General features: G+C 38.3%; 1 protein-coding gene across 2 annotated transcripts in view; it reads left to right on the top strand.

Annotated features, from left to right (window-relative positions):
* The window catches only part of FNIP1 (folliculin interacting protein 1), a 154,218-nt gene that overhangs the window by 122,248 nt on the left and 15,850 nt on the right, over nucleotides 1-16,120 (top strand). For both annotated transcript variants that reach the window (XM_059417513.1, XM_059417512.1), the window contains 2 exons: nucleotides 7,998-9,423; nucleotides 10,225-10,393. In XM_059417513.1, the coding sequence (XP_059273496.1) occupies nucleotides 7,998-9,423; nucleotides 10,225-10,393 (1,595 nt within the window). The remainder of the gene's footprint in view (nucleotides 1-7,997; nucleotides 9,424-10,224; nucleotides 10,394-16,120) is intronic.

Genomic DNA, 16,120 nt, shown 5'->3' with positions numbered 1-16,120 from the left:
AGTTTTGTCTCCTTATCTGACTCCCCACCCCCCATGTTTCCCTTCCTTCTCTTAATGTCCCATTGACCAGAAAGGACTACATTGCCCAGGTCTTTGTGTATGGTGTAAGCAAGTGGTCGAGTTTCATTCTTCTGTATGTAGCTTCATCCTTCTGTTTATATATGCAGTTTTCCCAGCACCATTTTTTAAAGATTTTATTTATTTATCAGAGAGAGAGAGGGGGAGAGAGTGAGCACAGGCAGACAGAATGGCAGGCAGAGGCAGAAGCAGGCTCCCTGCTGAGCAAGGAGCCCGATGCGGGACTCGATCCCAGGACCCTGGGATCATGACCTGAGCCGAAGGCAGCTGCTCAACCAACTGAGCCACCCAGGCGTCCCATCCCAGCACCATTTTTTAAAGAGCCTGTCTTTTCCACTGGATATTTTTTCCTGCTTCATTGAAGATTATTTGACCATAGAGTTGAAGGTCCATATCTGGGCTCTCTACTCTCTGTTCTATTGGTCTATGTGTCTGGTTTTGTGCCGGGACCATGCTGTCTTGGTGATCACGGCTTTGTTTTAAAGCTTTATTTATTTATTTATTTATTTGATGGGGAGAGAGAGAGATCACAAGTAGGCAGAGAGGCAGGCAGAGAGAGAGGAAGGGAAGCAGGCTCCTTGCTGAGCAGAGAGCCCGATGTGGGACTCGATCCCAGGACCCTGAGATCATGACCTGAGCCAAAGGCAGCGGCTTAACCCACTGAGCCACCGGGGCGCCCCGGTGATCACAGCTTTGTAATATAGCTGGAAATCAGGCAGCAATGCCCCCAGCATTGTTCTTATTTATTAACATTTCCATGGCTATTTGGGGTCTTTTTGGTTCCATACAGATTTTGGGATTCTTTGTTCCATCACTTTGAAAAATGCTGTTGGTATTTTGATTGGATGGTATAGGATAAAGTATAGATAGTATGTATAGATAGTATAGATAAAGTATAGATTGCTGTGGGTAGCATAGACATTTTAACAATGTTTATTCTTTCAGTCCATGACCATGGAATGGAATGTTTTTCCATCTTTTTGTGTCTTGTTCAGCTTTCATGAGTGTTTTGTAGTTCCTAGAAATAGAACCTTTACCTCTTTGGTTAGGTTTATTTCAAGGTATCTTATGGTTTTGGTGCTATTGTAAATGGAATTGATTCTGTAATTTCTTTTTCTCCAGTTACATTGTTAGTGTATAAGAAAGCAACTGATTTCTGTTCTTTGATTTTGTATCCTGCCACATTACTTAATTGCTGTGTAAGTTCTAGTAATTTGGGGATGGAATCTTTTTGTTTTTGCACATAAAGTATGTCATCTCTGAAGAGAGAGAGTTTTACTTCTTCTTTGCCAGTGTGAATACCTTTTATTTATTTTTGTTGTCTCATTGCTGCTACTAGTACTTCTAGTACTATGTTGAACAGTAATGGCAAGAGTGGGCATTCTTGTGCTCCTGATCTCAATGGAAGGGCTCCCAGCTTTTCCCCACTGAGAATGATAGTCACTGTGAGTTTTTCATAAATGGACTTTATGAAATCGAATCCCTATATTCTAAAGTTTTAATCAGGAACAGGTGCTGTATTTTGTCAGATGTTTTTTCTGCATCAGTTGAGAGAACCATGTGGTTCTTGTCTCTTCTCTTATTTGTATGTTCTGTGCCATAGATTGATTTGTGAATGTTGACCCACCCTTGCATCCCAGGGATAAATCTCACCTGGTCGTGTTGGATAATCCTTTTAATGCACTTTTGGATTCTGTTAGCTAGTCCCTTGTTGAGAATTTTGGCATCCATATTCATCAGGGGTATTGGTTTGAAATTCTCCTTTTTGATGGGGTCTTTGCCTGATTTGGGGATCAAGGTAAAGCTCGCCTCATAGAGCGAGTATGAAAGTTTTCCATCTGTTTCTATTTTTTAAACAGCTTCAGTAGAATAGGTATTATTTCTCCTTTGAATATTTGTAGAATTCCCCAGGGAATCCAAGAGGCTCTGGACTCCTTGTTTTCTGGGAGGTTTTGATCAGTGTTTCAATGTCGTTACTGGTTATGGGTCTATTCAGGTTGTCAGTTTCTTCCTGTTTCAGTCTTGGTAGTTTATAGGTTTCTAGGAATGCATTCATTTCTTCTAGGTTGCTTAATTTATTGTCATATAGCTGTTCATAATAATTTCTGATCATTGTACTGACTTCCTTGGTATTAGTTGTGCCTTCTCCCCTTTCATTCATAATTTTATTAATTTGGGCCCTTCCTCTTTTCTTTTGAATAAATCTCGCCAGTAGTTTATCCATCTTATTAATTCAGAGAACCAGCTTCTAGTTTTCTTAATGTGTTCTACTGTATTTCTGATTTCTAATTCATTGGTCTCTGTTCTCATCTTAATTATTTTCCTTCTTGTGCATGGGTTAGGTTTAATTTGTTGTTGATTCTCCAGATCTTCCAGGTGTAAAGATAATTTGTGTATTCAGGATTTTTCTGGGTTTTTTTTGAGTGAGGTTTGGAATGCTATGTATTTCCCCCTTAAGACTGCCTTTGCCATATCCCATAGGCTTTGGATTGATGTGTCTTCGTTCTCTTTGGTTCCCATGAATTGCTTAAGTTCTTTGATTTCCCAATTGACCTAAACATTCTTGAGGAGGATGGTCTTTAGCTTCCAAGGGTTTGAATTTGTTCCATAGTTTTTCTTGTGATTGAGTTCCAGTTTCAAAGCATTGTGGTCTGAGAATATGCAGGCAGTAATCTCAATCTTTTGGTGTTGGTTGAGACCTGACTTGTGACCCAGTACGTGGTCTTTCTGAAGAAAGTTCACCATGCACACTCAAGAAGAATGAGTATTCTGTTGTTTTAGGGTGGAATGTTCTGTGTATATCTTTGAGGTCCATCTGGTCCAGTGTGTCATTCAAAGCTCTTGTTTCTTTGTTGATTTTCTGCTTAGATGATCTGTTTATTGCTGAGAATGCAGTGTTGAGGTCTCCTACTATGAATGTATTATCAATATGCCTCTTTATTGTGGTTAACAGTTGGCTTATGTTGTTGGCTGCTTCCCTGTTAGGGGCATAAATAATTGTAATTGTTAGGCCGACGCTTTAAGAATAATACAATGTCCTTCTGTATCTTTAAAGCTAACTCTTTAGCTTAAAATCTAATTTGTCTGATACGAGAATTTCTACCTTGGCCTTCTTTTGAGGCTTTTCCATTGTCATGAACGATACAGTTTTCCATCCCTTCACTTTCAGTCTGGATGTATCTTTAGGTTCAAAATGAGTCTCTTGTAGACCACATATGTACGGGTCCTGTCTTTTTATCTAGTCTACAAGCCTGTGCCATTTTATGGGAGCATTTAGGCCATTCACGTTGGGAGTGCTTATTGAAAGACAGGATTTTATTGTTACCACGTTGCCTGTGAAGTCCTTGTTTCTGTAGATCGTCTCTGTATATTTCTTTCTGTATCTCTCTTGGGGACTTTCTCCTTTTATAGAATCCTCTCCCCCTTTAATGTTTCTTGCAGGGCAGGCTTAGTGGTCCCATATTCTTTCAGTCTTTGCTGGTCCTGGAAACTCCTCTCTCCATCCTTTCTGAATGATAGCCGTGCCAGATAAGGAATTCTTGGCTACATATTCTTCTCATTTTGTACACTGAATTTGTCTTGCCATCCCTTTCTGATTTGCAAAGTTTTTGTGGACAGGTCTGACATTATTCTGATGTTTCTTCCTCTGTAGTAAGGTATCTCTTCCCTCTAACTGCTCTTAAAATGGTTTCCTTGGTTCTGAGATTTGCGAGTTTTATTATTACATGTCTGGGCGTTGGTCTGCTCCTCTTGATCTTGGGGGGGGGGGGGGGTGTTCTCTCTGGACATGAATGCTTGTTTCATTCCCCATATTAGGGACATTCTTAGCTACAATTTGGTCAGATATATCTCTTGGTCCTCTCTCTCTCTCTCTCTCCATTTCCCCTCACCCCCTGCCAGGGATCTCAGTAATTCTGACATTGGAATGTTTCATGGCATCATTTATTTCTCTAATTCTGTTTTCATGGATTGTAAGCTATTTGTTCCAGGTCTTCTCCTGATCCGCCTCTTCTCAATTTGTCTTCTAGATCACTAATTCGTTTTTCTGTCTCATTTACCCTAACTGTTAGAGTATCTAGATTAGATTGTATCTCATTGATAGCATTTTTAAGTTCTGCCAGATCCACTCTCATTTCTGCCCTTAGCAAATCTATTTTTTGCCATTAATAGTTTTCTCCAGCCTGATTATTGTCTTTATAACTACCCTGAAGCTACCCTGAAGTCTATTTCTGACATCTTGCTTAGATCATATAGATTAATAGATCATATATATTATTAGATCTCCAGGAGAGGCCATTGTCCCTCGGACTTTTCTTTTTTGGGAGTTTCTCCTCCTAGTCATTCTGTTGAGTATAGGGGATGTACAACCAAAACTATCAGCCATAGTCCAGGCAGGATGCACCCTCTCGACTGAAGATCCTCTGCCCCTGTAGAGATCCAGATGTGTTTAATCTTACATGTTAGGCTGATTTCATGGGTATTCAGAGTGGTTTGGTAGATTTCTAGCAAAGTCAGGGGTCTGGTTGAAAAGGAGTTCCTGTACTCCTCTGCCATCTTGGTGGAACACATCCTCCATTCTAAAGCACTTCTTCTTTCCTTGTCTTTTTCATGCCTGCTAAATTGTCTGATCTCCATCTTAAGTCTAACATCAATTTCTTGTACCTACACAACTGCAGTGAGAGCTAGAGAAGCGGGATCATGACTGATTCACTCATAACCTCAGGTTCTTTAGGGTGTTTTATGTTAGGTACTTTGCCCAGAAAGAGTTAATCATGTTATCTATGATAGCTAGAATAAATTTGGTGAACTGAGAAGCAGTCATTGAGGTTTCTGTTTTCCACTTTTGCTTGTTTTTTAAATAATTTTGGAAAATGTTTCCCGTAGTGCAAGGCCTTGTTAAATAAATGGGTAACCGGGTAAGAAGGGATAGTTGATGAGTTGACAGTCATTAGGAAGGCATTGTATCATGGTGCTTAAAAGTGCAGGATATGAGTCAGACCACACGTGAGTCACAGTCTCTTTGTTTATAATTTGAGGATAATAATACATAGTACATACTTCATAAAGTGAAGACAATTAAATTAGAGAATACCTGTGAAGTACTTAGAACAGTGTCTGGTAAACATGACTGCTGTTGCTCTTGCTCTTACTCTATTGCTATTAGGTCATAAGGGAGGAGTGTAATGAGAACATTTTGATGACTTGATAGAAACCTCTCTTAGGTTGTGCTGATGAGTGAGCCTGCCAGGCAGGTTGTCATGTAACTTATTCATGTAACTTCCCTCCCCTTCTCTTTCTTTCCTCTCTCTGTGCCTCATTTACTTTATTCTAATTGAGGAATAATTGACACATACCAAACAAATATATATATACACTTTTGTAAGTATTGATATTTATGTTAAAATATGAGTACCTCTGAAACCATCACCAAAATCAAGATGATGAACTCACTCATCACTTCCGAAAGTTTCCTCATGCCCTTTTGTAACCCCTCCTTCCTATTCTTCCCACTCTCCCTGTTGACCTTCCAACCCCCTCCCTATACACAGGCAGCTACTGGTTTGTTTTCTATCATTATAGGTTAGTTTGTATTTTCTAATATAAATGGAATTATACAGTACATACTTTTTTTTTTTTTTGGTCTGACTTTTTTTATTCAACATAATTATTTTGAGATTTGCCTGTGTTGTTTGTAGTAATAATCATGCCTTTATTTTGCTGGGTAGTATACAGTTGTATGGATATTAATTTGGTTTTTTCAAATCAAGTAATTAAGTGATATTTTATTTATTTGGACATTTGAAATTTATTTTCAATTCTACAATCATTTATTTAGTTCATAACATATATAAGGCCCTATGCAAACAGCATTGGAGCATATAAAGATGAAATGCAGTTCTTGGCCTTAAGAAGTGAACAGTTTAAGGTGTTTGGGTGACTCAGTTAGTTAAGTGACTGCCTTTGGCCCAGGTCATGTTCCTGGAGTCCCAGGATCAAGTCCTGGGTCGGGCATCCTACTCAGTGGGAAGTCTGCTTCTCTCTCTGACCCTCCCCCCTTCTCTCTCTCTTTCTCTCTCATTCTGTGTCTCAAATAAAATCTTAAAAAAAAAAAAAACCTGGACAATTTAGGGGCTCAGTAGGTTATATGTCTGCCTTTGGCTCAGGTCATGATCTCGGGGTCCTGGGATTGAGCCCCTCTTTGGGCTCCCTGCTCAGTGGGGCATCTGCTTCTCCCTCTCCTTCTGCCCCCCTCCCCCGCACATGCATGCAAGCATGCTCTCTCTCAAATAAATAAGTAAAATTTCAGGAAAAAAAAGAAGTGGACAGTTTATTTTACTGAAGGTAATAAATATGAGGACAGTAATGATAAATCAAAGAGGAATTATAAGAGAAACAAAGTTCAGTGAAATTTCAGTTAGGGAAGTTTACTTTTGCACAAGGGAGGGTGCTTGGGTGGGAAGCTTTGGACTGGCACAGAAACAGAGTAGGGCAAGCACAAAGCATGTCTAGGGTGTTAAGAGTGCTGAGCTGCTTCGGTGTTCAGTTTAAGTAGTCTGCTTTAAGTGGGACTTAGTGCGAATAATGATGAAAAGGTAACTATAAGAAGATAAACCTGGAAAAGTAAAGTTTAACTGGTCAGGAAATACTCACTTGTCATGTCAAAGCAGTTCAGTTTATTTGGTAATTCTTGAGAAACTTAGGAGTAGTTTCAAACAGTGGCATGATGGCATTAGAGCCAGTGCATTAATCAGAGGAGAAAAATTATCATAATACTGTCTATAGCACATATTTATCTGAGACCTATTTATGTCTGTTCCTTTAAAAAGCATAGGAGTTAGGCTTTAAAGTGTGTATACAGACAACTTGCTAAAATTGAATTAAATTTAAATTAATGAATTTGTATTCTCTATTTTTTAAAAGATTTTATTTGTTTGACAGAAGGAGAGAGAGAGATCACAAGAAGGCAGAGAGGCAGGCAGAGAGAGAGGGAGAAGTAGGCTCCCTGCTGAACAGAGAGCCCGATGTGGGGCTCGATCTCAGGACCCTCCTGAGCCGAAGGCAGAGGCTTAACCCACTGAGCCACCCAGGCGGCCCAGTGTGTTCTCTATTTTTAAGTGTAATTTGGCACCTTCATCTAATTTGAGCTATAGCATAAATAGAGAAATTCCATCGACGGCTCTTAGGTTCCTGTCGCCTTTTTCTTATGTAATGGCTGTTGGCGTCTGGTATGGATACAAAAGTGAAAATGAACCACATGGCTAAATGTGTTGCCCTTTCTTTTCCTCTTGGTCAGGATAGGTCTCACTTTTCTTGTTCTTTCTGGTCTTTTCTGAGTACCTACTTCTCTGGGAAATAGAAGGGCTTTTAAAAACATGGAAACTAGTTTGGGGTCATGGGTAAGGCAACAACAGTTAAGGTTCAGGGATGTGATTTAATCAAGAAAGGTTAAGTGTGTGATATGACTACTCCAGTTCTGTTCCACATTCTACTCCCTTTTCTTTCCTCTCTCCCCCTCCAATAGATACTGTGCTTTCTCTTTTCTGCATCAGGTACAGTAACAGAATCCTTTTGCTCATAGTTTCTTAGGTAGTACTTCTCTCCCATTGAAGAGCTCTGCATGGGGCCTGGCACCGAGATTATTCTTGGTCAGTGTGACTTTCACAGTTGACTCTTTGGTTGGGTTTCAGAACCAGAGAAGCTGCTTAAAGAGGAAATCAGAAAACCCCTCTATTCACCTTCCTCTTTGGTAAATACCATTTATCTCATCCCATGCTCCTGAATAGTCACTACCTGTTAAAGAACTAAGAATCAACCTAAACTAGCTCTCATACAGTAAGAGTAGGTATTTGATCATTGGAAATAACCTGCTTGGTTATATGAGGAGAGGATATGTCCAGTAACTGATTTTTCCATCGCAGGGGACTTGTATGGCGCTATTGGTTCTCCTGTACGATTAGCGAGGACTGTGGTGGTTGGCAAACGACAAGACATGGTCCAGAGGCTGCTTTATTTTCTCACTTATTTTATAAGATGCTCTGAACTTCAAGAAACTCATCTTTTAGAAAATGGAGAAGATGAAGCCATTGTTATGCCAGGCACAGTAATTACTACCACTTTGGAGAAAGGTGAAATAGAAGAGTCAGAGTATGTGCTTATCACAGTGCATAGAAACAAAAGCAGTTTGCTTGTTAAAGACCCAGAAGAGACAAGGACTCCTAACTGTAGCTGTAAATATTGCAGTCGTCCGTTCCTTGGGCAAAATATAGAGAATGTTTCACAACAAGAGAGCGAAGATATTCAAAACAGCTCGAAGGAGCTGCTAGGAATTTCAGATGAGTGTCGAATGATTTCTCCCGCTGACTGCCAAGAAGAAAATGCTGTTGATGTTAAACAGTTCAGAGATAAATTAAGAACTTGCCTTGACACTAAGTTAGAGACAGTTGTTTGCACAGGCTCTGCTCCAGTAGACAAATGCGCCTTGTCAAAATCAGGCATAGAGCCAGCAGAGGAAACATGGCATAATGAGGAATTGTTGGGTTCAGGTAATCACACAGGCAAAGTGTTGAGATCCACAGGAATGGTTGTGGAAAAAAAACCTCCAGATAAGCTTGTGACTGCTGCATTTTCTTGTGAAGCATCACAAACAAAGGTTACCTTCTTGATTGGAGATTCTATGTCCCCTGACTCCGATACTGAACTCAGGAGTCAGGCAGTGGTCGATCAGATTACCAAGCACCACACCAAACCACTGAAGGAAGAAGGAGGGGCTGTTGATCAGGAGCATCAAGAAACTAAACAGATAACTAAGGACCAATCCGGCGAGTCTGATATACCAAACATGGTTTCTGGAGAGACCTGCAAACATCCCTGTTGGAATCATTCAGATCCAGAAAGCATGAGCTTATTTGATGAATATTTTAATGATGATTCAATTGAAACCAGGACTATTGATGACATTATTGCAGTTAAAACAAATACAGACAGTAAAGAACACTGCTGTATGTTAGAATTTTCAAAAGGATTGTGTACAAAAAGTAGCAAACAGAAGAGTGAATTTTGTAAATGTGTAGAAACAGTTCACCAGGGTTCATGTAAAACCTGCTTTCCTCAGCAGGACCAAAGAGATACACTCTCCATTCTTGTCCCCCATGGGGATAAAGAGAGTTCAGAGAAAAAAATTGCTGCAGGAACTGAATGGGACATTCCACGAAATGAAAGTTCAGATAGTGCTCTTGGGGATAGTGAAAGTGAAGATACAGGTCATGATATGACTAGACAAGTAAGCAGTTACTATGGAGGAGAGCAAGAAGATTGGGCAGAAGAAGATGAGATACCTTTTCCTGGGTAAGTAGAAAGTTTTAACCTATAATAGACCCTATGTAAATATGTATCATTCTTCTATTTAGATGAAGGTTGGTGGTAAGTAGTATAAAACAAGACATCATTGTCCTGGAGAGATTTTCTTCTATTACCATGTGGTTTTAGGGAAAGATTAAAGGCTAAGCCCCATAGTTATCCCCGAAAGGTTATGTGAAGTCATTAAAGAAAAGCATATTTGTATGTGGGAGATACCTACTGTTGAGGAATTTTCAAGTAGCTTAGGAGTGAATTATGCCCCCAAATAAGGACCTGCGCTGAGCCTGGCAACTAGAGAGAGGTGATCACAGAGAAGGTGGAAAATGACTGTTAGAAATAAATTTGGCTAAGACTAAAAGGAAAGCAGGAAATGTATACTGTGGGTCAGGTTTAGAAGGAGAAGATTCATATTTTAGAAATGTTATATTCCATGCTTTGGGTTTGTGATATATTTAACTACTTTGTTTTGGATGATGGTTTTCATTCTCTGATTCTATTAAGAATGTATTACATACACAGGGGACACCATTCTGGATGTCTCTTTTGAATGATTTATACCCAGGTCATTAAAGAGTTGTTCATTCACCTTCTTATCTGGATAGGAAGGAGTATTTTGTGGTCTCATTGATCACTCAGGCCAATTTTTACTTAAGGATGATTTTACTCTGAGTATAGTTTGTAGAAAACGATGGTACTAGAAGTGTGGACTAGGAAGAGTCCAAAAAGTTTTTTATTGATAAAATGTTTATTAATAATTGGATATGCCTTGTTTTGGGACCGTTCTTCCAGGTCAAAGTTAATTGAAGTGAGTGCTGTTCAGCCCAACATTGCCAACTTTGGGAGGTCCTTATTGGGTGGCTACTGCTCATCTTATGTGCCTGACTTTGTTCTTCAAGGAATTGGGAATGATGAGAGGCTCCGTCAGTGTCTAATATCTGATTTGTCTCATGCTGTGCAGGTGAGTTACCTTCACTGCTCTTGAATTTACTTAGAATGAACTTTGTTAACCGATAGAACCAGTTTACCTTACATTTTTGGTTATACTTGACTATGTAACACAATCATTTTTCTCTTAATCTGTTACTTTTGCACCTGTGTGTTTGTACCGGTCACCATGAGAGCAAGTAGAGAGTTCCAGGAATCTACACAAATAGAAATATGAAATACAGAAAGTATTGGATATATTCATAAATGTTCATCATCAGATCAGTTACGATATCAAGAAAATTACAAATGCTTAAATGTGAATGCGATTATTTTTTCATTTCAGATTGTTCATTGCTTATATATACAATTGATTTTTGTATATTGATCTTACATTCTTCTACCTTGCTGAACACTCTCTCCTTTTTTTTTTTTAAAGATTTCTTTTAAAGAACGAGGACGTGTTTAGGGGAGGGACAGAGGGAGAGGAAGACAGTCTTAAGCAAGCTGTGCATTGAGTATGGAGCCTGTCATGGGGCTCAGTCTCATGACTCTGAGATCAGGACCTGAGCCAATACCAGGAGTTGGGTGTTTAACCCACTATACCATCCAGGTGCCCCAACCTTGCTGAACTCTTGTTTATATATATAATCTTTTAAATTTGGGGGCAAGATTTTATTTGAGAGAGAGAGAGCAAGTGAGAGAGGGAGGAACCTGCGAGAGCACGAGTAGTGGGGAGAGGCAGAGGGAGGAGGAGAAGCAGTCTCCCCTTGAGCAGGGAGCCCAATATGGGGCTCGATCCCAGGACTCGAGGATCATGACCTGAGCCGAAGGCAGACACTTAACTGACTGAGCCACCCAGGCGCCTGCATTTATAATCTTTTTAATTTCTGTAAGTTCATTGGTTATGTCCCCTTTCATCCCTAATTATTGTAGTCTGTGCTTTACCTTTTTTCCTGAAACCTCCTATAAGTGGAATATTCCAAAGAATATTCTTTGCTTTGTTAGTAGTTATTTTTGTCCCATATGCATCAAAGATGAGTAGGCTGTGGCCCGTGGGACAAATAGGCTTGCTTTTTTAAATTAGGTTTTTTTGGAACATGACTACACCCATTTATTTATATACTTTGCAATTGTTTTCCTGCTTCAGGAGCAGAGCTAAGTCACTGACAGAGACTTTATAGCCTCTAGAGCCTAAATTTTCTCACTGTGGCTCTTAATTGAAGTTTGCCAGTTCCTATCTTAGCTGAACGTGTGTTAATTTTGTTAATCTTTTCAAGGAAAAGAACTTTCATTTTCACTGATTTTCTCCATTTTTTTTTTTTTTTGGCCTTTTTTTTCTTCCCTCCCATTAATTTCTATCCTCATCTTTATTATTTCTTCCCTTCTGCTTGCTGTGGATGTAGATTGTTTTTTTTTGTTATTGTTGTTAAGGTGGAAGATTAAGTTATTAATTTGAAGTACTTTTTCTTTTCACATATAGGCATTTAATTCTAAATTGTCCTCTAAGCACTGCTTTAACTGAAGCTCATAATTTTAATCTTTTGTTTTCACTTTTATTCTCTTCAAAATATTTCCTTATTTTCCTTGCCGTTTCTTTGATGCATGGGTTATGTAAAAGTCTGTTTTTGATCTCCAGATATTTGTGGAATTCTTCGATTTCCTTTTCTTGATTTCTAAATTAGTTCCACTGTGGTCAGAGAACAGACTTTGTATGATTTTAGTCCTTTTAAATCTAGTGAGTCTTATTTTATGGCCCAGCCTATGGTGTATCTTAGAGAATGTTCCACAGGTAGTTGAAGAAAACAGTTGCCTGTTGGGATGCCTAGGTGGCTCAGTCAGTTAAGTGTCTGCCTTCTGCTCAAGTCATGATCTCAGGGTCCTGGGATTGAACTTCACATTGGGCTCCCCGCCAAGCAGGGCGCCTGCTTCTCCCTCTCCCTGTGCGTATCACTCCACCTGCTTGTGCTCTCTATGTCAAATAAATAAATGAAATCTTTAAAAAAAAAAAAAAAGTCGCCTGTTGTTGGGCAAGGAATGTACTCTAGATGTCAGGTCAAGTTGGTTGATAGACTTTAGGTTTCCGCTTTCTTGCTGATTATTCCACAATCTTGCTGATTTTTCTGTGTAATTATTGCATCATTTATTGAGCATGAAGAATTGAAGTCTCCAGCTTTTGTTGAATTTTCTATTTTTCTTCAATTTCCATGTGTCATTTTAGTAATTTTTTAAACAAAATCTTCTCCTTTCCTCTTATGAAAACATTAAAAAGGAATGGAGAAAGTCAACTAGGAAATCATGGGTGAGAAAATATGGCTCATTGAGGAAGCATTCCCTTAATTATTAGCCAGAAGTTTTTTTTTTTTTTAAGATTTTTATTTATTAATTTATTTGAGAGCGAGCATGAGAGGGAGAAGGTCAGAGGGAGAAGCAGACTCCCTGCTGAGCAGGGAGCCCATTGCAGGACCCAATCCCAGGATCGTGACCTGAGCCAAAGGCAGTCGCTTAACCAACTGAGCATCCTGGGTGCCCACCAGAAAGGTTTAAACACCCTATATTTGTAGTAAATTATCTTAAGTTGTTAAGTTTGGTGTTTTATTGTATAGTTGGGAAATTCAGAAAAATCTAGATTAAAAACAGACTTTGGAAGGAAAGTTACCAAAACTCATGTTCTTTATATTTAAAAGTCATTTGCTCAACTCTTTAATACCAGTTAGATAAATACTTACTGATATACTGTGTTCTGAACATGGTGCTGATAGTCCAAAGGGATATATAGATGAAAAAGAAATAGCTTCTGATCGTAAGTTATTTACTTAGTAATGGAGGAAGTAAGGGACGTATGTATATGAGTAAGTGTAGTACAACATGTTAAAAAAAAAAATGCCCGAGGAAGATACTAGTAAGTAATTTAATACTTAACAGGAAAAAATTTGTATCAGTTAATGGTATTCTTCAGAGTGTAACAACCTTTTCTGTTGTTTTTTTTTTTTTTTTCAATTCTGTCCTCCCATTGTCTGACAGAGTACTCAGTATTTGTTGAAATACTTGGTTGGGAAATCTGATGTGGGTCCTTGTAATGCTCTCTGTGTCCTCTTGTCTTTCTTTCTGTTTGATCTCAATCATTCATTTTATTCATTTTTCTCTCCATCTATACCCATTAGCACACACTGTGCTTTTTTTTTTTTTCCTTAAGATTTTATTTATTTATTTGACAGAGAGAAAGGGGGGAGCAGGCTCCCTGCTGAGCAGAGAGCCTGATGCGGGGCTCGATCCCAGGACCCTGAGACCTTGACCTGAGCTGAAGGCAGAGGCTTAACCCTCTGAGCCACCCAGGCACCCCCACACTGTGTTCTTCGATGTTGCTTCTGGAAGCCTGGAATTGGAAGGGGTGGCTGTTTCTACTGAAGACAGAACATTTCAGTTTAAAGGGTTTTTAACCTTTGGAATAGGAGGAATAGTAACAATAATAAAAAGTATTTGGTTTTTATTATAGCCTTAATGTGTGCCAAGTACATAAATGTAATACTTAATTTTATGGCACTTACTACTATCATTTCTATTTTTCAGATATACCACAGAGAGGTGTTTGAAGTTATATTAGATAGGGGATGGCAGAGCTAGAAACCGGTGCTGATCTGTCTGTTCTTCAGCAATGCTCTTAAGCTTTAGTATATACAGAACGCTGTCTCTAAAACAGATGAACAAAAGTAAATGTAAATACAATAGCAAAATTGGCATTAACAAAGCTTGCAAGACTTTTATATTAGTAGTCCTCCTTCTATTGCGCTTGGAATCATTCCACTATGGTAAAAAGTAAGAGCTTTCTGTCTTCTGCCCTCTGTTTTTCTAACTGCATTTCTAGTCTTTCCCTCTTAAATTTTCATAAGATATTTACTGTCAAAGCAGATCACAGAAAATTTTGAAGAAGTGAAAGCTAAAATACCAAACTTAATACTAACAGGTTGGGTTTTTTATCATGCTTTTTTCTATATTCATGTATAAAGTTTATATTTAATGTTCTTAATTATTTGTGTGCTCATAATTTATCATCATCACATCTAACATGAGAACTATTTCTTATGTGCCTACATGGAAAACCCCACAGGAGCCTTTCAGTAGATAATTCATGAGGATAGTACTTTAAAAAAAAATACAATCTTATTCTTTTGAACCATATTAGTATTTTTTTCTTTTCTCCTCAGTTTCTACTGAGGAGAAAGTTTGCTACTTTCTAAGAAAGTAGCATTTTTCTTATTACCAAATTAAATATATATTTACTGTATAAAAGATTGAAATGTGTAGAAAGCTAAACACAAGTTTTCCCAACTCTACCATTCATTGTTAGCCATCCTTTTTAAAAATTACTTAATAAATTATTTTTACTATTATGTTCAATCACCCAGTGTATAGTAAATTATTTAGTTTTTGATGGCAGCCATTCTTAATATAAAAACCTCTTCTAGACATTATGTAGTATGTGGCATCTGATGAAACCCAGACTTGGCCACTTCCTTTCGGCGTATCTTTTTTTTTTTTTAAGATTTTATTTATTTATATGACAGAGAGAAATCACAAGCAGGCAGAGAGGCAGGCAGAGAGAGAGAGAGGAGGAAGCAGGCTCCCCGCTGAGCAGAGAGCCCGATGCGGGACTCGATCCCAGGACCCTGAGATCATGACCTGAGCCGAAGGCAGCGGCTTAACCCACTGAGCCACCCAGGCGCCCCCTTTCGGCGTATCTTAAGACAAGATATTTAATTTTATAGAACCTCAGTTTCCTTGACTGTAATGAAAGTGATAATGTTTATAAACCAGAGTTATGTTGTGTGGTGTTTTGTATATATTAGATATTCTCTCTCTTACATCTTCTTGTCATCGTTATTCTATTTGTGTGTGTGTATGTATTTATATACATATATAACTAGGGCTACACACACACACACACACACACACACACTTTTTACAGATACACATTTTTTATATATATATATACTATATATGTATATAGGGTTTTGATAATTTTTTTCCACAAACTTTGTTTTTATATAGGTTTGCATAATTTTCCTGCTGTATAGTAAAACACTATAATTTACATTTTTTATGTATAAATAGGTATTTTTATATAGGTTATACATGTATATAAAATGATGTGTATATATAGATACCTACTTATATATGGCATTATATTTAATGTTTCGAATTCTGCTTTTATTACTTAACAGTTGATGTAAGAGAATTTACCCATATTATTAATATACTTTGTAAACATTGTTTCTAATGTTTATTGTAATTCTGTCGTTTTGTCATATGCTCAACTTTTTTTTTACCCTAGTTTTATTTTGATATATAATTGACATATAACGTATTAGTTTAAGGAGTATAACCTGATTTAATATATGTTTATTAAATTACCACAGTAAGTTGAGTTAACAGCCATCACCTCCTATAGTTATACATCTTTTTCTTGTAGTGAAAACTTTTTTTTTTTTAAAGATTATTTGAGGGGCGCCTGATTGGCTCAGTGGGTTAAAGCCTCTGCCTTCTGCTCAGGTCATGACCTCAGGGTCCTGGGATCGAGCCCCGCATCGGGCTCTCTGCTCAGCGAGGAGCCTGCTTCCTCTTCTCTCTCTGCCTATTTGTGATCTCCGTCTGTCAAATAAATAAATAAAATCTTATAAAACCCTTAGGGGTGCCTGGGTGGCTCAGTGGGTTAAGCCGCTGCCTTCGGCTCAGGTCATGATCCCAGAGTCCTGGGATCCAG

Source organism: Mustela nigripes, chromosome 12, assembly GCF_022355385.1.
Source record: "Mustela nigripes isolate SB6536 chromosome 12, MUSNIG.SB6536, whole genome shotgun sequence".
Lineage (NCBI taxonomy): Eukaryota > Metazoa > Chordata > Mammalia > Carnivora > Mustelidae > Mustela > Mustela nigripes.
Note: the sequence above shows the minus strand (reverse complement) of the source record. Positions and strands in the feature narration are given on the sequence as shown.